Below are 23,207 nucleotides of genomic sequence, written 5' to 3' on the forward strand. Positions count from 1 at the left end.
CCCCGCTGAGACGCCAAGGTGGGCCTGCGAGGCCCCACCCTGCACACGGACGGGTCTTTTGTCCTCACTTGCATGTTTTGAAAGGCATGATTTGTAGTCGAGTCGGAAGGAAAGGCGGGAGAAGGCCGGGTGCTGCGGGGAAAGCGTGGCGCCGGGGGACCGCGGCTCCGAGACTCGGCGTGGGGAGCCCTGGAGTCCTGGAGAGGCCGCCGGGCCTTCGTCCTGCTGGGCTGAAGACGTGGGTCCCGTCGGCCGCTCGAGGCCAGGCTGGGGTTGGAGCTGGGCAAGCTGGCCCCGGCCCTGCCGTCCTCTCTGGGCTCTGCGGGGACTCGGGAGGGCGGGCATCGCTTGGCACTCTGCCGGTCCCTCGTGGCCCGGTGTTCGCCCACCTTTGGGGAGTTCGCATCTTGCCCCCGACTGCAGGAGCTGAGGTTTCACCAAGCGTCAGTCCGTGACCTGGGAAAGTGTCTTGAGTGGCTGCCACACCCCTGTCCCCGGTCCCACAGGTATGTGTGCTTATGTCGTAAAGGGAAGTGGGAGCTCAGCCCCTCCTCAGCCCACCCGTAGCTTTGTCTCCTCCCTCCGCAGCGCCGGGGCGCGGTGGGGCGCGGTCGTCCCGGGAGAGCCGGCCGTGTCCCTGGACCCTTAGGTGACCGGACCTCGGGCTTCGCTATGCTGTGAGCACCCGGCCTGGGCGACATTGCGTCCCCAACAAGCCTCTGGGGCAGGAAGCCGTGGGCGTCCCCGTGCCTGTGTGCAAGGGCTGTATGGCCTGGGCCTGTGCCGCACCGGCGTGGGTGGCCGTCAGCGTGGGCTTCATGCGGGGTGCGGAGCCCAGAGGGCCACCCCGGGGAAGCCCTGCCGCATGCGGAAGCCACGCTGCAACCCCGGACAGGTACTGGCCTCCCCAGCCTCTGGTTCCAGTCTGGGGGACCCGGACTCGGAGCAACAGCCTTCGGTGATGAGCGGCTGGGGACGGCTCCCGTGGGCTCAGCAAGGACAGGCGGGGCTTGTCAGACCTCCCCCTTGTCTCCCCCGGGCCCGTTTCCAGTATGTGCATGATTAAGTGGCGACAGTGCAGCTTGGGAGTCCCCCAGAAAGAGCACCCCGAGTCCCGGCCCTCGGGCAGCCCGCCTGACTGCTCCCCGACACCCTCCAGACGGCCTCCCTCGCGGCCAGTGGCCTTGAAGCCCAGAGACGCGGTACAAGAAACCTGCGCGCAGGCCTGTGACCTGCTCCCAGAGTGAGCTTCGCGTCTCCAGTGGCAGATCCGGGTGGTGTCTCGCCCCCAAGACCTGACAACAGAGAGTGCGCTTTCCCACCACCACGGGGCGGCAACTCTGGTGGTGTCTGGAAAGTGTCCCCATACCCCATTCTACTCCCGAAGTGCGGGGACACCTTCCGGGATCACTCAGGCTGGGGGCCCCTGCCCTGGCTCTCCCGGCACGAACACGCGTGCTCGCCGGCACGCAGACTCCGTGGGGCTCCGAGGAGCGCCCTGGCTCTGCGAAGGCTCCGGCGCCGGCCGGGCGCGTTGGGAGGGACCGTTTTCCCGACCATGTGATTGATCTGAGGCTTCCTGAGAGTCTCTTTGGATTAGTCAAGTAAACATTCTCACTTAGGAAAATTGATAAATTAAAACCCTGGTTCCTAGAAAGAAAGATTTTTTAAAAGCTAATAAAGAGAAAAAGAAAGTGCAAATAAAATAGGAAATGTAAGCAGAGAATTATTGATAAAAATGACTTTTTTTACTGTGGCAGAGTATACATAACATCAAATTTGCAATCTGAACCACTTAAAGCGCACGGTTCTCTCTGGGATGCTAATTACACTCATGTCGCTGCGCAGAGGAATTATCTACCCAACATTAGAGACCAGATACAACTGCTGCTACTTACTTGTTTCAAAGCATTTAAAATGGAAGAAAAGTTCCACACCTTTCTTGTGGAGCAAATGTGTCATTGGTATCTAAAGCTGAAAGAGCACACAAAAAGAAAATTACCCACAAATAATATTTATGAACATCAATGCAAAAATTCCTAAGTGAAATATCAGTGAACCAAAGACTGCATTAAGAAACACAACAGGTAGAAAATAATTCACCGTGACCAAGTGAAACTTATCCCACAAGTGCCGGGGTGGTTCAGTGTCAGGAAATCTATGAATATGATGCACAATATTAATTGTGTATATACCCAATATTAATTGGGTATAGGAAGAAATATTGTGTTATTATATCTGAAAAAATCCTTTGCTCAAATTCGACACCCATTCCTAATAAGAACCTTCAAGAATGTAGGAATAGGCGGGTCCTTCCCTAACGTGATAAAATGCATACACCCTGAATCCTAAAGGTGACACCCAGTCTCTTACTCAGAGACATCCTTGCCGAGGTCAGGAACGGGCCAGGGCACCTGCTCCCTCTGGGACTGTTTAACATGGTGCTGCAGACATTAGCCGATGACACTAGACAAGAGGAAATAACTACAGGCATAAGAATTTGAAAATAAATAGTAAAATTACTTGACTTGCAGATGACATGGTAATACACCAGGAAAACCCTAGAAACCAATGATAAATTAGCTTTGAAAAATAAGAATTCAACAAGGTCTCAGTACATCAAATTAATGTAAAAAATCTACAGGCTTTGCATACACGAATAAATACCAGTTGGAGATAGAATTAAAGAGAAAATTTCCATGTGCAATCTCAGCACAAAAGGTACACTAGGAATATATTGAATAAAAAATTTTCAAAAAGGAAATCATAAAACCCTCCTGAAAGACATGAGCTGGACTTAGGTGACTGGGGAACACCTTTGCTCCCGGGTAGGCTCTCCTGGCATCATGCCCGTTGGGAAATAAAACTGGTTCCGTTCCTCACGGAACACGCCGGAACATGCCAGAACAAGCGATGGATCCAGAGATGGAAGGCGAACACGTAACCACGCAGGTACGAGAAGACAGCGCGAAGCAAAGGCTTTCTAACTGCGCCTCGAAATCCAGACCGAATAAAAGATTAACGAACTTAACCACATAAAAATACACAAAAATGTACGAGAAAATCAATAAAACTATCAGCGATGTCAAAACACAAAGGACAAAATGAGAGAAAATACCTCCAGCTTCTTCCATCTCGGAGAAAGGGCTGAGGTCCTGAATAACGAAAGAACTTCAGGTTCTCAAAACGTGAAAACGGATGGAAAGTCTCAAAGAAAAACGGGCAAAATACAGGAACAGAGAACTCCCGTGGAGAGAGGAAATGGCCTTGGACCACACGGAAAAGTGTCCAACTTCGCTCACGGGAAGAAGATGCGCGTTCCCACCGGGCGCCGGGCAGAGGGCGCAGAGCCGGGACGCCCCGGCCCCAAGTCTGTGCGACAGGCCCAGAGGAGGCGACATTGAGCCAAGCCACTGTGCATTTCCTTCCCGCCTGCAACCTCACCTGTAGGATTTAGCCTCAGGTAAACCCTCCAACGATATATTCGTGGAGTTATTCATTGCGGCAGTCATTGCAAAATATCGACAACTGCCCAAGAGCTGAACCCCCGCAGACTGGGGGGGACGAGTCACGGTTCACACACACGCGACGGCACCCTCAGCACTGTGTGAAAGAACCGGATGATCTTCGTGCGGGAAGTGATCTGGTTTTCCAGGATGGACTGGTGAGCGAGGAAAAGGGCTGATCCCAACAGTCCGCATGAGCATAGGCATAAAAAGGGCACGTCGGAGCGATCGGGAGAATTGGAAAGGACACCGTCGGTAGGTAGGAGTGCGGTGTCGATACACAAGTCCTTGCGTCTGGTCACCGTGCCGATTACACAGCGTCCTTGTGCTTAGGAGGTAGCCGTTGAGATACGGAAGGATCGAGGGGTTCAGTATATTCCACAAATTCTCAGATGGCTCGGAAAAATGACATAGCCGTGAGTGAGGAGGGAGAGAGAATGATAAAGCATAGTTTTAAAAAGTGCTCTCTTAAAAAAAAAAAAAGAATAATAATAATAAAAAGTGCTCCCTTAAAAAAATAATAATGATGATGATAAAAAGTGCTCTCTTGCTAGTTGCAGAACCAGTTAGCGCACACCCTCGTTTGTGACGTCTCAGCCCCCAAGCCCCGCTCCCAGAGTCTGGCTTTGCGGATCTGAGACGGGGCCCGGGGGTTCCGTGTTTGGCCAGCACCCCCCATAGCTCGTGGCTTATCCCGCGGCCCTCCGGACAGCGAGCGGACGTGCCTCGTGTGAGTAGCCACGCCGGGCCGGGCCCCGCAGGCAAACGCCGGGGGCCTGCATGTGACCGGAGACCGAGTTCCCGCGAGAGAGGGTGCAGCGGCTCTGAAATGGCTCAGAAGCCGTCTTGCCTCTCCCGGGGAGAGACGGCCCCTTTCCTCTCCCGGGTCTGGGTGGGTCGAGACGGCCCCTTTCCCCTCCCGGGTTCCCCCACTCCTGGGTGGGTCGAGACGGCCCCACGGCGGGACGCAGCAGGCGCCACGGCGTGGGAGTTCCCAGGCGGCTCGATGGCTTCCCTCCATCCTGCTGTCGAGGGGGGGAGTTGGCCCCTGGGTTCCAGAACGCCTGGCGGGACGGTCAAGGATGACAGCGGCCTGTAAGTCACCGATGCTCGCCGCCCCGGGAGAGCAGCACACGCGTGCAGTGCCCACAGGTGCACGCGTTTCCTAACCAAGGGCCACAGACTGGGTGGCTTGAGCAGCAGAAGTTTCTGGGGCCTGGAGCCCAGATCAGGTGCCAGCGGTGGTGCCATGTGCAGGCGGGAGGGAGCCAGGCCAGGCCAGTCCTCTCGGCTGGTGGAGCCGTCCTGCCTGGCGCGGTGTGCAGCTGCCCACCAGAGGGCGCTCTGACACCAGGGACGGGCTGGACCGGGCGTCCCCGCTTGCAGGGGAAGATGAGACGCCCGAGTGTCCTGGGAGGATCCAGCCCGGTTCCCCGCCATCCTCGCGGTTTGGAGAGGCCCAACCAACCTGGGATCCCACATGATGCAGCCACTGGCATCTTTACGTTCCAGGACCCCGGGCCCCGGGCAGTGCCGGCCACTGGTGTCCCCCTAACCCCACTTCCCCAGGGGAGCAGCCCCCATTGCTAGGTTGCAGTGGCTCTGGGGGGCCGCGGCTGTCTTTGATGCAACGCTCCCTCCCACAGGCCAGGGACAAGATCGCCCCTACAAAAGGGGAGCCTGGCCCTGGGGGACCGCCAGCCGTCCAGTCACCGTGTTCCCTGGCAGACGCCTTCCCGGGGCCTCTGTCCCGTCCCTGCCACCCAGCACCTGCCCAGCTCTCCTGGGCGGACCGGCCGTGGCCGTGGGTGCCCTCTCCACCGGGTGCGAGCCAGGCCACAGCCTTGCCCTGGCACAGGGCCCCGTGGATGGGGGAGAGATGCTGGATGTCCTCAGTGTGGCTGGGATTCCTGTCACCGCCGAGTGTGACGGCCACTAGCGGTGGCAGTTAGCGCAGAGTGAGCGTCCGCTGACAGGTGACGGAGGGCTGCGGCCCCGACGGGCTCCCGGAGAAGGGGTCAGCCGTGAGGAGCCCCCACTGCTCAGGAAAACGGAAGCGGCACCCGGCTGTGCAAAGACGGGGCGCCTGTCCCCTTCCAGTCCCCGTGTCCTGGGCTTCTGGGCGTCTGTGCCCGGGGAGCCCTGCCCGTGACCTGCTCTCGCTGTGCACCTCGACTGGGGCCGAGTCACAGCCAGGACGGAGCCGCGTGCAGAGCGCAGCCGGGCGAACCGCGACCTGCCCAGGCCTTGACTCCGCTGGGGTGAGAAGAGGGAGCCCAGCCGAGCGCCGCACCTTGCACCCGAAACGCCACCCTGCCCTGCGCGCATCCGTGGTTAGAAAGAAGCGCTTCCAGCCCCTATTCCTGCAGTGCCCCCCGTGGGCCGGCCCTGCCCCAGTGGTCCTGCCACTCGGGGCAAAGAGCCACCACGACAGCGACAGCGCGGCTTAACCAAGCCCAGGACGCCGGCGCTGGCTGGCCCAGGCGTGGCCCTCCGCCCGCACGGCCGCCTGGCTCGCTGGGGACTTCGCCGGGGACGTCCCCGACACAGGGCAGACCTTAGACCCGTCCTCCAGGGGCGCCCGGGGCAATGGCACTGTGCCCACCAAGCAGAGTCTTTGAGAAGCACCTTTCCGGGCGCCGGCTTTGAGTCGGGCGCGGCCAGTCTTGCCGCTCCGTGGACACGCCAACCTGGCTCCTCTGTCACCCCGAACTCCACGGGCCCTTCCCATGGGCCTCTGCTCTCGCGGGAAAGCCACAGGCACCGTCGGAGGGTGGGACGTGCTGGGGCTGCAGACAGCCCCTCGGCAGAGCGGGGCCGGGCTCGGGGCTCTCTCCGCAGCCAGGCAGGGCCAGCAGCCGCAGAGGCGGAGAGCGGGCGGTCGGACGGGAGACAGACGAGAGGAGGACCTCGTGCACGCTTCCACGCGAAAATCCTTTCTTTGTTACAAAGCACTAAATTGTGGTTGAGACAGATTTGGAGCAAAGAGGTAAAGAAGGGGGAAAAGAAGTCACCGGCAACCCCCAGGGGCGGCCGGCGCTGTGGACTCGCACAGGTGGGACTGAGGTAGCTGCCCGCCCCTGTCCCTGACACACACACTCACACACACAGTCACTGACACACTCATATTCACTTACACACACTCTCACACACACACTCAAACACACACTTACACTCATTCATTTACACACACACTAACACACACACACTCAAACACACACTGACACCCACTCTCACACACACTCTCTCACACACACACTCATACACACACCGACACTCACACACACTCTCACACACTTACACATTCACTTACACACACTCACACACACACTGACACATTCACTGACACACATATTCACTTACAGATACTCATACACACACTGACACCCACACTCACACACACTCACACTCTTATGCACTTACACATTCACTTACACACTTACACACATTCATTTACACACACTCTAACACACACTCACACTCATACACACTCACATTCACTTACACACACATACACACACACTTACCGCACACATTCACACCCAGATACACACTTGAAGGCACACATGCACACCCAGATACACACAGACATGCAAACACTCCCGCACGGGTACACAGACACACACACACTGCAGACACTTCACCCGAGGCCCAAGTGGCTGGGTGTCTCTCTGTGGCTCGGGCGGGAGCTGGTCAGCGCCCTGCCCCGCCTGGCCCGCCTGGGAGAGCCCTGGGCCCCGCCTGCCCCTCCAGGGTGCCGGGGGCGGAGGGGCTGGGGAGGCAGCAGGGAGAGCCGCCCCGAGGCCCGAGGCCGCAAGAAGCGGGGCTCCTGCGAAGAGCCAGCAGCGGCCAGCGGGGCGGGCAGGCGGGCGGGTGGGGACAGCCCCGCAGGGCATGGGGCCGGCCCCAGGGAGCGGGGCGGCCGGCCCGGTCTGGAAGGTCCACCTGCGAGCCGCCTCCTGGAGCTGCTCCGGCCCCAGAGGCCTGCGGCCTGCTGTCTGGCACACTTGCAGACAGAACAGCAGTATTTTTAAACCTGGTTCCCTGACCTAAAAAGGGTGTTTTTCGACTGAACACCCAGCCTTTGAGGACTGACATCGCAGTGTGGCCTATAAATAGCTCGGCTCGCCGGGAAGGTAGCCGTGGCCGCCGTGGCGACGGGGCCGGCGTGGGCCTCTGGGGGTGTCTGGGGGACCCGGGGCTGCTGCCACCCTGCCTGGGCCCCACACCGGGGGTCAGGCCGGGTCATGTTAAATCCCAGGTCTAGGGAGGTGAAAGGGCCGGGCGTGCTGTGAGCTGGTGCCTGTCGACCAGACCCCGGTACCAAGAGACCCGCCTGGAGGAGACCCCCGCCTCCGCCCCCACTGCCGCGTCCCGGGGAGGCGCCCACGCCCCCGTCTGGGCCGTGGGGGGCTGTGGGCCAGGGCGCGGGCAGGCCACGAGCCCCACGTGGCACGTGATGACCAGGCTGGGGTCCACGCATCTTAAATCAGTTCATTCTCCTGTGTCCTGAGCGTGTGCTCCTGATATTAAATCAGGAAATCGAGCAGATGGATCAGATTTCTCAGTAGTTTTCGAAGCCACCGGTGTCCCGTCGCGAATTGGGTGTGTCCCCAAGTTCCGGCCGAGAGCTCGGCAGGCCCAGGCCACACGTTCTGGAGGGTCTCCCGTGGGCTGTTCACACACGTCACTTTCTGCGGCCGCGATCACGGCCTGACTGCGTCACCGCTGCCTGAGGGCAGCGTCCCTCCCACCCCGCCCGGGAGTCCCCGCCCACCTCAGTGCTCCTTCCCACCCTCCGTGGCTCCATCTCCCCGTTTGGTTCTCAGAGCGAGACTCACCTTCCTCCCCTCCTCCTCCCTCCTTCCTGCCCTGCTCCTGTTCACTCCGGTGGAGGAAGGAAGGTTCCAGTGCCTGGAAGGGACAGAGGCTGAGCCAGGCGGGAGGGACGTCGAGGGAGGGAGGGGTGCGCCCTACCTGCGCCCTCCTGTCACCGGTGCTGGGGCCCGGGGTGCAGAGCAGCGACTTTTAACACTGCTCCCCGCAACCCTCTGGCAGGCCCTGAAATCAGCTAGTCACCGGGTTTGGTGGCTGAGGCCGGCGCTGGCTACAGGGCTTGGGCAGGACTCGGTGGCAGAGCCTGCCCTCCCTGGGGCCTAGAAGCTGCCCTGCTCTCCAGGGACTCTCCCTCCTCTCCTGATCCTCCCTGAGGCTCCTTCTCAGAGCACCTGCGGCCAGGCCCTCTGTCTAATGGCCCGGGCTCCCTGGCAGTCTCACAGGGGTCCAGGGTCCCTTGGCCAGGCTGCGGCCACAGCCCCTTCCCTGCGGGACAGCAGAGCCTCCTCTCGGGCTCCGAGGAGTCCTCCCTCTCCGGGAGGGTCCTCCCTCCACCATGGCGCCTGGGGGGAGTTGGGGCTCACGGCAGGCGCCACCCTGCCCAGCACCCCACCTTCAGGGGAGAGTGGGCCTGTGGGGAGAGGGGAGGACCCAGAGGTGCCTGGCACCCGCCCCTGCGCCAGCCCCACCCCACCGCCCCTCTGCATAGCAGACCAGCTGGCCCGGCATCTCGGGAGGACCGACTGCCAGAGTCCCGGAGAGACCGGCCCGCAGCCCAGGGGAGCTGCCCTGGGCCTGCAGACGCAGCCTCCTGCCCCCGTAGAGCCCTGGGGACCCACGCACAGCGCCCCAAGGCAGAGACGAGCCTGGAGCCCACCTTGCCCCGGGTGCAGGCGCCGAGGTGGGATGGGCTCAGATGCACACTCTGGGGTTGGGGGGTGAGGGGGCAGCCATTGCCCTGGCTGCACGGACCGGGGGCTCTGCAGCTCAGCCCCGGGGGAGCCAGCCTGAGGATGCCCGCGTGGGAACCTTTGGGACGGGCCCGGGCGACGGCCCAGGCCCACTCCATCCACCCTCATGTACTTCATGGAGTGGACACAGCAGGTGCAACAGCACCGTGGTCCCTGTTCTGAGTGACTGCTAGGATGTTCTTTCTGAAATGGCAATCATCAAATGTCCACAGTCCCCACCCTCACCCCCTGCCAGCGGAGGTTCCGGCTCTATTGGGTTCTGCCTGCCGGGCGGGCCGGCGCCAAGCTGGGGAGACGGGCAGAGTTGTGGCTGGGGGCTGCGGCCGGGACTGGGATGGCCTGGGCCGGCAGGTGGACAGGCCTGGCCTGGGCCTTGGGGCATCTGGCAGAGACAGAGGGTTTGTGCTGCCGCCCGTGGACTGCAGGCTCTGGGAGCGAATCCGTGGGCCGTGCCTCGGTCTGGGGGCAGGACACTTCCCAGGTGGGATGGGGCTGCTGTCCGGGGGCGGGGCTGTGGCTCCCCCAGGTAGCAAACACATAGGCCCTCACCTGGGAGGGTAGGATTCCACTGAGGAATCGAGTTCTGGTGTGGGGGGGTGATTTTTTTTTCCCTTCGATTTCTGGCAAAATATGTCTTCTAATTGATCTCCAGTTTTCCGACTTCTCAACCCTCTTTTAAACCAGTTTCCCCCGTCTGGGTGCACAGCTGCCTCCTCCTGCAAACCAAGAAAGTCATTGGCACGGAACCCTCCACACCGGTCTGCAGCCTCCTTTTAACGGGAGCCAGCACCTGTCTGTACAGTACAGCGTGGATCGCTAACTCCCTTCCTTAATCGGAACACATCAAGCTCAAAGAAGAAAAGGAAGTTATCTCCAAATCCAGACTTCTTATTCTCTCCCTGTGGGCTGATTTTCACAGACCAGGGGCACAAATGCCGCGTGGCTCCAAAGCACTCGTGTGCGAGTCACCTCCCCGGAGCTTCTCAACCCCCGAGAGCAGAACAGATCGTGCGTGTGGAAGGATGGACAGACAGGCATGGACAGACAGACAGCCCCAGAGAGCCCCGAGGAAGCGCTAGCTCCTCGGACACCTGCTCGTCCCCCCGGGCAGGTGCGGCGTTGCCTTCTTGGCAAATCCTGCCTGTCTCCGGGGTTCTTGCCTGTCCACCCGTGTTTCCCACGCGGGGATGCTGACAGCACGGGGACTCAGCCCGCGGAGGCGGGCACCTATGTTGGAGCCATCAGACAGGTGAGCCCTGGGCCCAGGTGAACCCCCACCGCCCGAGTCCCGCCCACCGAGAGGTCGGAGCCTGCATCCCCACCCGGACGTTTCTTCCACGTGGCACGAGACACGCAGATGACAGTACGGGATAGGGGTTCTGGCACATAACAGACATTGCAGACAGTCTCTGTAATTTCTTTAATGATTCAAACAATAAAGCACAAGATAACAGTTTCAAGTACATTCTGACACACGTGTTTGACAGGAGTAGTTATGCATTTAAGCATAGGGGGCGGGCAGCGACCACCACGCACACATTTTGCGCAAACTCTTGGCTCCGTCAACCCCGAGGAGGAGCAGTGGGTGCCCCACCCGGGGAGAAGGGCACCGTCTCCACGCCCTGTGTTTAGTTTCTCTACGCAGTGGCTTCCTTTCCTCGCCTGTGGCGGGGAATTCATAATAGAAAGCCGTGGAAAGATCTCGAAAAGAGGGCCCAGGAGGGCAGGGGCCGGCACCCGGGAGCCTGGGTGCTCCGTCCGGGGGAAGCCGTGCCGCAGGTGCCCTCACTCACCGCACCGCGCAGGAGGCACCCGCGGGCTCGGTTAGCGCCCGGCTCCTCTCTCTGACCACTGGGGCACTCGCCAATCCTCGGGGGGGGGGGGCTCGGCACAGCCCGAGGGGCTGCCGTGCCCGTTGACCAGCCTAGCACCAGACTCCCCCCAAGGCTGCAAACACCAGCCTCGAGCCTGCTAACCACCTGGAAGACCAGAGAAAAGTCTCTAACAGAGAGAAACTGAGGACTGAGCCTGGCCCCACTGCAGGACGCAGAGGCCAAGCCACCTGCCCGGAGCCACCCATCTGGGCGCACAGCCTCCTGGGAAGACCACTCACAGCCAGACCCTTAGCACAGAAGCCCCTGGGGCACCAGCGTCCCTCACCGCAGATGCCGCCGCCGGCCCGGCCTCAGGAGCCAGCACCCCAGGTAGGACTGAGGTCTGTTGCACCCTGCTCCCTAAACCTGGACCTCCTCCCGTGCAGCCTTACCCTTCTGGCAGGCCCCTCGCCCGTTCGTCTCGGCCCTTCCAAGCCCAGCCTGCTCGGACACCACGGGCCAAAGCACGAAGCATGACAGTCACCTGCAGCAAGCCAAAAAGCAGGCGTGGTCCACCGTCCAGCCCCCGATGGTGGCCGAGGACCGAGACCCTCTCGGCCAAACCTACGAGGCGGCATGAAGCTCGGAGGAGCCTTCTCCCGACTTGGCCGGCATCAGGCGCCAGCCACTGGGCCCACACTCAAGCGGGGCCTCGCCCCAAAAACCACACCGGACAGACAACTTGGACTTGGAGACACCAGCGTGGCCCAAGGACCCACCCGGGCAGCCCTGACATTCTGGCGACTGGCCCACCAGGAGCAGGCAGAGAATGCACGTTCCATGGCGGGCTTGCCGCTGGGATGCCGGGGGACCCTCACGAGAAGAGGGTGGGAGGGTCAGAGAGGGTCAACACCTGGCCCTCTCCTCTGGGAGACCCTTTCTGGAAAGGACACAACGAAAGGACCTCAGAAAGCAGCAACGACCTCCTCCCTACAGATCAGAGACAGCAAGACCAGCGACAGGCACGAGGTCCACCCAACGACCACACAGTGCGCCCTGGGGGAAGTTCCCAGGGTCTGCCCCCAGGGCCACCTCCTCTCTCCTACAACTCGGGGTTTGCCAGTGAAGGAGTGGCGCTGGGGGACACAGAACAGTCCCCACATGCCGCACCCCCAAACTTGGGGGTGCAGGAAGAACTTCACACAATAAATACTAACGGAGCTGAGGTTTCTCCAGTGATGAATAAACAAGTTGATTGTTTACCTACTTTGGTTACCTACATAAGTCAGTCTGAATTCACAGTATAAGCAACACATCTAAATAGAACACGGGGACGCCTGGCAGCAGGAAGCGTCCCAAACAAAGAGGCCAAAAAAAAAAAAAAAAAAAAAAGAAAAGAAAAAGGGCTGCAACAGGAGTTCTTAGTTAATTATATACTAACCAGTCTGTGCGTGGCACATTTTATTTCTATAAAACTATTACAAAATATTCAAAAATACATTTTAGTAAATTTACAGCAGTTATTTCTCAATTTATTAATGCAAAAACATCCTTTGTTTTTTCTCTGTACAAACTACAGGCTCCATCCTTGTGGGCTCATTGCTATGTGCACTTTTAAAAAATATTTTCTAATAAATTCTTTGAAGTTAAAAATAACAGAGTTCTTCCAGTTTGTCAAAAAAAAAAAACAAAACACAACTGTGTGTGTGTGTGCGTGCATGTGTGTGTGTGCGTGCGTGTAACAGTCTTGGCTTCCACAGTGTGGGCAAAGTGGTGATCACAAAGCAAAGATGAAACCAGGAACACGGTACGGGCGACGGCTGTTACACTGGAAACTAGTTAAATTAAAATAATATATTTTCATATTTTACACTATTTCAAAAAATGAAATGTCATTCAGTTAAGTATTGATCTCTCAAAAAATCTAATTTACAATTCTGTGTATAAAAATATAATTTGTGGACCCCCACGAAGCACGTCTGAGTTTACGCTTGCGGAAAAGCAGGAGGCTGCCAGAGAGGAATGCGCAGTCCAGGGTTTGCTTCCGGACAGGGCGAGGGACGTAGAAAAATAGACTCTGAGCAGGGTGCTTGGCCGCACAAAATAATCTTCCCCCTGTGAGTACAGTCCACGTGATAATAATAAATTATCCAAGAAACAAACTATTTAAGGCTCTTGAAGGTCCGGTTCATATTATTTAAAACATCTATTCATACCAAACAAATAAATAGCCAGGAGAGGAGAAAAAAAAAATAACCAAAATAAAACAATAACAAAACAAAAGTTCAAAAATATATATATATATAAACTAAACGCAACAACAAAACTTCCCAGGGTCTTTGCTTCCTTATAGTCTACTTTGGACTGTCCTACTTTATTATTATCATTAATTATTATAATGATGAAGTCTCGTTCCGTGCGCCTTCTCCACGCGTCTTTCGCCCGTGCCACGGCGGCGGCTTCCCCGGGCCCTGTCCCCGCGCCGCGCCGGCTTCAGCTGGACGCGACGGCCATGCCGAGCGGGTGCAGGGCCTCGCTGTCCAAGAGCCAAGTGCCTATTCGGTAGAGCAGCTGCGAGTACCAGTGCACGCCCGCGGCTCCCGGCGCGTCGGGCTCCCCCGGCGCGGGCGGGGACACTCGGCCGCCCCCGCCGTCGCCGTCCCCGCCGCGACCCGAGCGCGCGGGCGCCAGCGCGGCCAGGAGCGCGTGCGCCAGGCGGAAGGGCGCGAAGGCCCGGTGCGCCCAGCCGTGCTCCTCGATGACCGCGTAGCACGAGGCCAGCACCCGGTTGATGAGGATGGTGCCCTGGGCCGTGAGCGGCGCGTACGCGCCCGCGGCCTCCTCGCGCAGCGTCACGCTGTGCACGGCGGCCGGCAGCAGCCGGCGGTCCCCGTCGCGCTCGGCCACCACGTACACGCGCTGGCCCGGGCGCACGCGGCTGGCGAAGAGCGCCCGGCGCCCCAGCGCGCCCCCCGGCGGCGGCCCCGCGCCCGACGGCGCCTCGGGCTCGGCGGCGGCCGAGTCGTTGAGCGGCGCCACGAAGAGCAGGTGCGCGGCCGTGAGCAGCAGGCGCTCGCGCGGCTCGCGCGTCTCGATCACGTAGAAGACCTTCTTGGCCCGGTCGTCGCGGTCCAGGAAGGTGAGGAAGTCGCTGTAGAGCAGCCGCCCCTGGTCGTCCGCTGCCAGCACGCGGTCCCCGGGGCGCAGGTCCTTCACCAGCTTGGTGCCGCCCTGCTCCAGGTGCACCGTGGCCGAGCCGGGGAAGCAGCCGCCGGACTTGGCCGCCACCGAGTTCTCTGCGGGTGAGGAGAAGGGAGAGAAGAGGGACAGGCTGGTGAGTTCCGAGAGGGAGGCGCGTCTGGGAGGAGGGGCGCGCGCTTGGTGTCCCGCGGGCCTAGGCCGGGTGCGAGCGGCGCGGGGGTGGGGCGGGTCCCGGCGGGTCCGCCCAGACATCCCGCCCCCAGCCCCGCCGCCTCAGAGAGTTCCAAGGCGGGCGCATTCCTTAACGACTCTCCAAGATGGGGCGGGCGGTGGCAAAGGGTGGCTGGCGTTTCCGCGGGAGGCCGGTTCTCCTCCTTCCCTTCCGCCTTCCTCCAGCCCCATCCCCCGCTCGGCACACACCCAGGCTGTCGCGAAGCCAGAAGGGTATTTGCTCTCCACTTGGATTCCTCGGGACGCCTCCCCAGGCCGGGCCCCCGCGGGCGCCAGGGGCGCCTCCTTCCCTCCCGCCTCGGCGCGGGCGCGGCGCCTCTCCGTGCGCTCCGCACCCGGCTGCGCGGCGAGCCCCGCGCCCGCCTGGACCCCGCTCGGCCAGCCCTGCTCCGGCCTTGGTGTCTTCGGCCTGGGGAGGGGCGGGGCGGGGAGTGAAAAGTGCTGTAGGAGTTGTAGCAACTGGACAAACATTCCCCAGAATGGGCCGAGGTGTGAAAATCCCAGGCTTGTGTAGATTTTCTAATTAAAATCCAATAAAGGGCCCGGCATTGTCATTGTGATTTCTGGGATAAATAGGAGGCACTCTTGGAAGGGGGGCACTTCCATTTCTCCCCTCCCCTTTCTCAGCTCTCTCTCCGGCTCGCGGGCCGCCCCCCCTATTTGCTCAGGTGCAGCCCCCGCCCCGCGTGCAACTCACACTCGGGCTCTCCAGCAGCCGGGCCTCACAGCGCTATTTGCACAGCCCGGCCTCTCTCCAAGCACTCAAGACGCGTATTTGAATTTTAAATGCCCAGGCCTGCTCGGAGCGCTGGAAGCCCGGTTCTCAAGGCCCCTTGACTACCCGCTTTCTCGAGCCCTCTGTCGCTCTCTGAGGCTCACTGTCCCAAGGACAATAATGGAAGTCGGGGCGGAGCGCGGGGAGCCGGGGAGGAGGGGCGGGAGTCTTGTCGCCTTTGCATTCCAATCTCCGGGATCAGGCTTTTTGCAAATAGAGATTGCGAGAAAGAATCTTCCTGCCGGAATTACAGAAAGTTTTTAATCTTCTCATCGGTTTCTCCGTCATGAAGTGCGGGGCTGGCCGTTGGAGGCCCTCGGCGGCCCCCCTGGAATGCGACCCGCGGCGCTGGCGAGCCCGAGTCGTCGAGTCGCACGACCCTGCTTGACACGCACCGCGCCGCGCCCCCGCCCGCGTGCGCGGAATGCTGATCAGGGGCTCGCGGCGCCGGGCTCTGTGGTCCGGGCCGATGTGGGGGGGGGGGATTATCGCTGCTCACTTGGGGGGGACCTCCAGGGACCCCCGCTAGAGGGACCCCGCGGACAGGGTGGCTGGAGAGGGCCAGGAGCGCCCGGCGCAACCATCAGGTCCAGGAAGGGCACGCTGGGCCCAGAGGCCTCCAGCCGCCCCCACTGCCCCCCCCTACAGAGGGACCCCGCAGGAGGCCCCTGCCGCGGAGCCCGGGAGGGGGGGCCTCCCTCCCTCGTGCACTCCTGGGCGCAAACCTATCCCCTGCCCGAGCCCTTTGCTTTTTGTCGCTACAAGAAGCCACTATTTTCTTTACCTACAAAGTGCATCTTGACACTTTAAAAGTGTTTTCCTATTAACATATGCCATTACAATAAAATGTAGGCGACAAATAGGGAAAAACTGGAGGGGCAGGGACAGAAAGCTGGCCCTCCGAAATTCGAAATTCGCTGGGAACTGTTACGCTACACGCGTCCACACGCTGGGAGACCGGAGCTGCCCAGGCCGGGTGCCGCGTGTGCGGATAAGGCCTCCCTTCCCTGGCTGTTCCTCGCAGGCGACAGCATGTGGCGTTGCAGGCCCAGGGAAACCAGCCTCCCGCGGGCTCCGGCTGCAGACGGGAGCCGCCTGGTCTCTCCCGGCCCTGCCCGCGCGCAGGGCGTCCCAGCTGAGCTCCTGTAAGAACCGATGCTTCTGGCGTACGGCCTCCAGATGTGGGAGTGGTAACTACCGGGTCGTTACCTCCCACCAGAGCTCTCCGCAAAGGCTGAGCAAGCGAGTGAAGTTGGTTTAGAATCCACAGGCTCCCAGCGAGGAGGAGAGAGGAACGGAGCTTACTCCCTCGGGACAGACCCTCCCGCGCTTGGGGGTAGGGGGTGGGAGCGGGTTGGTTCTTAAGCCTTAAATGAGAGGAAGGATCTCGACCAGACCTGGCTAAACGCGCGGGCGCGGGCCTGCATTCTGTCCCTGGAAAGCACCAGCGCCCCTCCCCCACTCCTGCTGCTGCCCGCATCTCCAGCACCTGCGGGGCGCGGACGGGGCACGGTGCGCGCAGAGAGCGCTCCGGCAGCCACAGCCCCATCCACCTCTGGGCTTGCGGAACCTCGCCTCTGTGGCCTCCAAGGTAGGGGCAGTTTCTGGCTGGGGGACCTCATAGGGTATGTTTTTGCAACAGAAACCGTCATCGCCCAGAACCTTCCCTCCCTCTTCCCGCATGCCCCGCCCTCTTTTTCATTTCCCTTTGGGTCAGGCTGACGCGGTCGCACAGACAGCCTTGTGGAGTGGCTAGGGGGGTGCGCGGTGGCGACGGTGGGAGCACAGGGGGACATGGAGAAGGCCTGGGTCTGAGGCCACCGTACCTGCTTTCACGGAGCAGTGGATGTGCGCTTTGGACTCGTAGTACACCCAGTCGAAGCCGGCCTCCACCGCCAGGCGGGCCAGCATGCCGTACTTGCTGCGGTCGCGGTCCGACGTGGTGATGTCCACCGCGCGGCCCTCATAGTGCAGCGACTCCTCCGAGTGGTGGCCGTCCTCGTCCCAGCCCTCGGTCACCCGCAGTTTCACTCCTGGCCACTGGTTCATCACGGAGATGGCCAAAGCGTTCAACTTGTCCTTACACCTCTGTGAAGAGAAGGGGGGCCCCAACAGGCAGACACGTTAGCACGGGCACCTGCCACCCACCCCAGCCCTCCGTCAGCCTGCCCTGCCCAGGCTCGGGCTGTGCAGAGAAGCGGGGAGAGGAGGCTCGGGAATGGGGTCCGGCCAGGGCAGGAGAGAAGGCACCGGGGTGAGTAGGAGGGCGCTGAGCTAGGGCCTTCCTCCAAATCCTGAAACAGCTGCCACGCCTCCCATGGCCAGAGAAGCAAGTGCCCTTTCTCTGAAACAAGGGGACTGTGTTTTCAGACTCCAACTCCTCCAGGGACTGGGTCAGCAATGCCTGCTGCACCCCACCCCTGGGTCGCCCTCCACTCCCCGGCCCCTTCCTCACACCTGTGCCAGCCTCCACCCTTCTCCCTGCCCCAAACACCCCACAAGGAGGCCAGAGCCAGGCCCAGGGTGCAAACTTGCAGAAATAAAGGAAAACGCACTGCGCACTTCTTAAAGAATGGAAAGCCTCAAGAGTTTATCTGGGGACCTTCCCTCAACCTTGTGCCTGTTGAGGTGAGAATGAGACCCAAGGTGAGAGAGGGGGTGGGACGCTGATAGCAAGGCCCCCGGGGTGGGAGAGAGCCCCTCAGAAGGCAGGCAGGTGAGTCTGATTTTCAATCCGGCTGTGGCCAGGGCAAACATTCTTTATCTGGACGGCCACATTCTTTTTCCCCCGTGGAACTCTTTTCTGCCTGGCTTTTCTGTGGTCCGATTGTGTTTCTGTTTTCTTTAACCTGTTCCCTTCCTCCCTCTTGTCTTCTTGGCCCCAGCCTAGAATGGTGTCCGGCAGGTTTGAAGAGCAAACTTAAGAGGTGGAGGGAGGGGTGGGTGGGTGGGTGGGTGGGGAGGCGGTGGGGGAGGGGAGCCAGAGAGGCCCGGGCCTCTGAGCCCTTTGCCTGGGGAGTCTTCCTCTCCAGCAGCCCCTCTCCCCCACCCCAGCTGCCCCTGGGAGTAAAGAAACACTGAACAGGCTTGATGTGGATCTGGGTAAAGTGGGACTTGGGATTGTGGGGGTTACCCCCTAGTTCAAAGGTCACTTGCAGGTAAAGATGCAATAAAAACCAGTTGAATCCAGTGTGTGTGTTTGGGGGTTCTCACTAACCTCCTGAATGTAATTTACCCTGCTTCAGGTGGGGACACAGGTTTGCAGCTGGGGAACTGGCACAAGTGATGGCACCCGCTTGTCCCAGAGAAGCAGGCCTGGGTGGGGGCAGGGGGACAATTTCAAGTTGATTTCTAGAGAGGGCGGGGCTGGCCCCAAGCGTGCTGGGCCTGGAGCCTGGCTGTCAGGATGGAAAGACAGCCCCTGCCTAGGCCCTGGTTTTAGTGCAGGAGGGGCCTTGGCCGAGAGGTGGAAGGGGTGGGGGCCAGAACTCTCTCAAGGACTGCTCAGCCACGCATTGCGCAACAGGAAAAGTCCTGTGTATCTGGCAGCAATAAAAGCCAGAAACATGGTTGTAGGGTTAAACATACAGCAAATGGGGGGGGGGGCGGGGAGAGGGCTGGGGGCGGCCCTGGTAACAGGTCAGTGCCTGCAGGTTTCTGGGCCTGCCGGCAGTTACAAAAAGAAAAAAAGAGAACAAGTCGGAAGGACAGAGTTTGAGGTCGTCTTGAGGATTGAACGCGTTTTACATGAAAATCAATCAGTAAACCAGGGTCAGTTTAGAGCTGAGATGTGCAGCTGGGCGCGCAGGCGCACACCACCGGCACGAACACGCAACCCCCACCCCGAGCCCCCCACCCCGGCTCCCTTCTCCTGGGGGGCGCAGACGGAAGCTTTAAACAGCTGCCACGGGGCGGCCAGGCAGCTGGGGGGCGGGATGGGGAGGACCCGGGGGCCCCCAGCACGCTGAGCTGCGCCACTTGGGCAGGACATGGAGGGCCCTAGGCGAGGAGGTGGCGGCGCTGGGGACAGGCGGAGGCCGAGGCTTGCCCGAGCTGGCTGCTGGCACCCCACGCCCCCCACCCCTCTCGGCCCCAGGCCCCAGGCCCGGTGCGGGCTGGGCTGGTGGCCGCAGGACGCTCCTCCGCCCCAGCTGGGCGGGACTGTCGCAGGCAAAGCCGGGAAGCCCAGGCCGGTTATTAATTCATTGGGTCGTGTGCCGCGAATCAAGCCCGGCTCTGTGCAGCCACCGTGAAGCGCAGCAGGGCCGCGGGGCAGGGCCAGGCTTTGTGCGGGGAGGCCGGGTCGCTCCCCACGCCCGAGCTCCTGCCCGCTCCCCATGGGCACGGCCATGGCCGCGCCGCCCGGAAGCGCCCAGGAGGGCCTGTCACCGCCGGCGGCGGGTGGGCGTCCCCCAGCGCGGGGCAGGGGGCGTCCCAACTTCCAGAGAGCCCCCGTCTCTGCACACTCCCGCCGCCACCCCCTACCCCGCACCACTCGGAAAACAGGCCCCTCCCCGTCCAGACAGAGAACCCTCGCCAACCCACACCTGGGCGCCGTCCCCGCGGCCTCAAAGCACGCAGGAAATCTACTCAGCGCGGCGCCTGGGGGCACCCCCACCCGCGCCCTCCCCCTCGGAGCCCCGGCCGCGGCACCCTCGCCCGGCACCCGCGGCTGCGCGGGGAGAGCGTGTCTGCGCTTCCCTCTCCCGAGTTAATATTAACCCGGAGCTCCTGCGTTCCAGAACTGCTCTGAAAGTTCCACTGGGGACGGTCTTGCCATGGTTGAGGGACTCGGGCAGCAGTCACATTAGAGAGACACAGGGACAGGAGGGGGACGAGACAACAGGAGGGACGCACACCTGGGAGCAGAACCTGGGCGGGTATTTAGACCGAGGGCCGGCGGTGCGCAGGCTCCGGCCGAACCTCCCCGCGAGGTCTCCCGCCCCTCCCTCGCCCCTGCCTGCCCCCTCCCTTCCTCCCCGCGCCCCCCGACTCTGAGAGTCAGAGGAAGGGGAGGGAAGGGCGAGCCAGGGGTGCCTCACAGACTGAAACCGCCTCCAGCACGTTTTTAGGGGGCTTTTGTGGGGTCCCTGGTATAACCCTGGCCCCAGTTCTCCCCACCCAACCCCCACGGCGCTGTGCCTCCCCCTCCCTTTGTGTTGGGAACGGGAATAGCCACTGCCCAAGGAAAAAAGTATTTGTTTTCGTTTGGTTTGTCTGAGGGAAGTTGACAGAAGGTCAGAAGTTCAAATGCTGCCAGCGCGCGCGGCGGCGAGAGTGGCGGGGCGCGGGGCCGCTGGGCCCCGGGTCCCCGGGCTGGGCGGTCCGGGTGGGGGCAGGGAGCGGCCCGGGGGCTCTGCTGGGGGCACGGAGGGCTGGGGGGCGGGCGCGGCCGGGTAGGCCCACGGAGCCTACGCTGCCCCTGGGCCCGCGGCCGGCCCCTCCCGCCCCGAATCTCCCCGCCCCCGCCGCGGGGTAATTACGGCGACCGCAGCACTGGCGTGAGCTCTTTGGTGCCCGTGCCCCGGCGCGTGGGGCGGCAGGCACTGGCGGCCCGAGCCCAGCTCCGGGCGCCCTGAAACCCTAGCCACGGGGACCACGACCCTGGAGTAAGCGTGGCTAGACTGCGTCTGCTCTGCGCGAGGCTCTGCGCTAGCATCTTGGCAGCAGGGCTGTGAGGCCGGGGCCTGGCGAGGGCACGGGCCGAGGATCCCCTCTGTGGCGTCGGCCTCCGCAGCCCAGAGAGGGCCCTGACCCGCTCAGGCTCTGGGACCTCGGGTGTCCACGCCCCCGCCGCTTTCTCCCCATCGCTTCCCTCCTCCGCGGGAGCGAGGGTGGCAAGGGGCCGGGCGCCCCGGACTAGCTGGAGAGCTCCCTCTAGCCAGCTGCGCGCCGGGCTCCCCGTGGCCCGTGCAGAGTTAACTGTGGCTCGCGCTGCTCTCTGGCACAGGCGCGCGCGTCCACACTCGCGGGCCACATTTAAGGTGGTCGGGAGCTGATGAGGGAGAGCGAGGAGGAAGGACCGGCTCCGCGGTTCCCTCTCCTCTGCTTTCGGCCAGCTCTGGCTGGCTACCCCGCCTGCCCCTGTCCTTTGCTGGCTCCCTAGCGAGCCCAGGGTCCGGTTGGGTAGCGGCGCGGCCCGGGAGGTACCTCCTCTCTCCCTCCCATCCGCGTCCTCCCCCTGCACTAGCGCCCCACCAGCGCCGCTCTATCAGCCACGGAGCGCACCTAGCCCTAAAGGTAGGACTTGAATATTTTAATAGGGCAATAAAAAGGATGTTGACCTATATTTGCAAGGAAACCCATTTCCAGCTTCAGTTATACGTGCATGGAGTTTCAGAAAGTCTAGAATTGGCTGGGAGATTGGCAGCTCACAAGTCTCCAAGGAGGTGGGGAGGGAGAGAGGAATTCATGTTTTGCTCTGCTTCGCCTCCCCCCACCCCACTAATATTTATTCGCTCCTAATTCTTATGCAAGCAGGTTGAAAACTAAAGTGATGCAATGCCAATAAGTTCTAAGTCCCTCCCCTAAGGTACCACGGCTGGGAGAATGAAAGAGCATCCTTAAAGAAATATCAATACATTCACACTCTGATGGGCACAATTGCGGATGCTGGGACTGCAATTCGAGCTCTGTGATATACCCAGGGAGGAGCCTCAGTCGCCACTGGAGCCCCTGCTTTTGTCAGGACGCCTCTGGCTTTGCCGATTGAGGATTCTTTGGTGGGGAGCTACGGGGTGGGGGTAGCGCAGCCGAGAATACCACAGAGCAGAGGGAGACCTGCAGGCTCCCAGCACTAATGCTCAGGCTGCATTTGCACGGTGACCTGGAGGCCACTTTATGCTTAGAGTGCGTTCCCACCACTCCCTCCACTCCCACTCCGGATTTGGAGAGGGCAGGTGCCCCCAAAGTGAGGGTCTCCCCAAGTTGCAAGCCAGGGTGAGGCAGGGTGGTGAAGGCCATTGTAGCAAGACTAAGCAAAGCAGGGCCAGAATGGGCCACGTCTGCTCCCGTCCTCACCCCCACCCACACCCTAAACTTCTCCAGCTGCACCTGCGCCTCCTTTCTCCTCCAGGGAGAGTAGGAGACGCTGGGGGGCCGGCGGGTGGGGAGGGAGGGGGTGCAATCGCCTTGCGCGACCTGCCCGAAGAGCAGCCAGAGTAAGTCTGGAACTGCTGGCCGCATGTAACCCCTTTAACGCAACACACCGCACGCCCCGGCGCTGGGTTTCTACCTGAGTCATCAGCCGGTCCGCTCCGGTGTTTTCCTCGTCCTTAAATATGATGTCGGGGTTGTAGTTGGGGGTGAGTTCCTTAAATCGCTCGGAGTTTCTCGAGATCTTCCCTTCGTACCTGCCGCTGGCTCCCAGGGTCTTCTCCGCCACGTTGGGGATGAATTGCTTGTAGGCTAAAGGGGTCAGCTTTTTGGGGTGCCGCCTCTTCCCGAACCCCCGGCCGGGCCCGCACGCCAGCCCGGGGGACATCAGCAGCGAGGACACGAGGACCACCAGCAGACATCTCGCCAGCAGCAGCAGCATCCCGTCCATGGAGCCCGAGGACTTCGAAGCTGCCCCCGTGCGGGTCTGTGCGCGCGAGTGCGCGCGGGGCGGGTGTGCGTGTGCGCTCTCCCCTGCGCTCTCGCTTCCCCGCTCGGCTCGCGCCCTCGCTCGCCGCCGGCTCTTTCTCTTCCTATAGAACCCTGCCCGCCGCCGCCGCCGCCGCGGGGGAAGCTGCGCGACTCCCCACCCGGGCAGGGGCTGAAATGGCACGCTGCGGGGCGCTGATGGGGGAGCACATCGGAGTTGGGTCGCGAGGCAGCGATCAGAAGACAAAAAGAGTCTGGGTTTAAATGGTAGCGAGCCTGCCGAGCTTGT

General features: G+C 61.4%; 1 protein-coding gene across 1 annotated transcript; it reads right to left on the reverse strand.

Moving 5' to 3' along the window:
- Positions 1-10,804: 10,804 nt before the first annotated feature.
- Positions 10,805-22,880, reverse strand: SHH (sonic hedgehog signaling molecule). Its single transcript, XM_012786262.2, has 3 exons — positions 22,569-22,880; positions 17,161-17,422; positions 10,805-14,423 (listed from the first exon to the last, which is right to left on the reverse strand). Exons 1-3 carry the CDS (start codon positions 22,878-22,880, stop codon positions 13,621-13,623), a joined length of 1,377 nt encoding a protein of 458 aa, XP_012641716.1. The 3' UTR covers positions 10,805-13,620.
- Between the last annotated feature and the right edge of the window lie 327 nt (positions 22,881-23,207).

The sequence above is a fragment of the Microcebus murinus genome, chromosome 9, assembly GCF_040939455.1.
Source record: "Microcebus murinus isolate Inina chromosome 9, M.murinus_Inina_mat1.0, whole genome shotgun sequence".
NCBI lineage: Eukaryota > Metazoa > Chordata > Mammalia > Primates > Cheirogaleidae > Microcebus > Microcebus murinus.

Coding starts and splice junctions, on each gene's coding strand:
- SHH (XM_012786262.2), bottom strand. CDS start 22,880: ATGGACGGGATGCTGCTGCTGCTGGCGAGATGTCTGCTGGTGGTCCTC. Junction 17,423..22,568: donor CGGACCGGCTGATGACTCAG/GTAGAAACCCAG, acceptor TTCTCTTCACAG/AGGTGTAAGGACAAGTTGAA. Junction 14,424..17,160: donor CCACTGCTCCGTGAAAGCAG/GTACGGTGGCCT, acceptor CCTCACCCGCAG/AGAACTCGGTGGCGGCCAAG.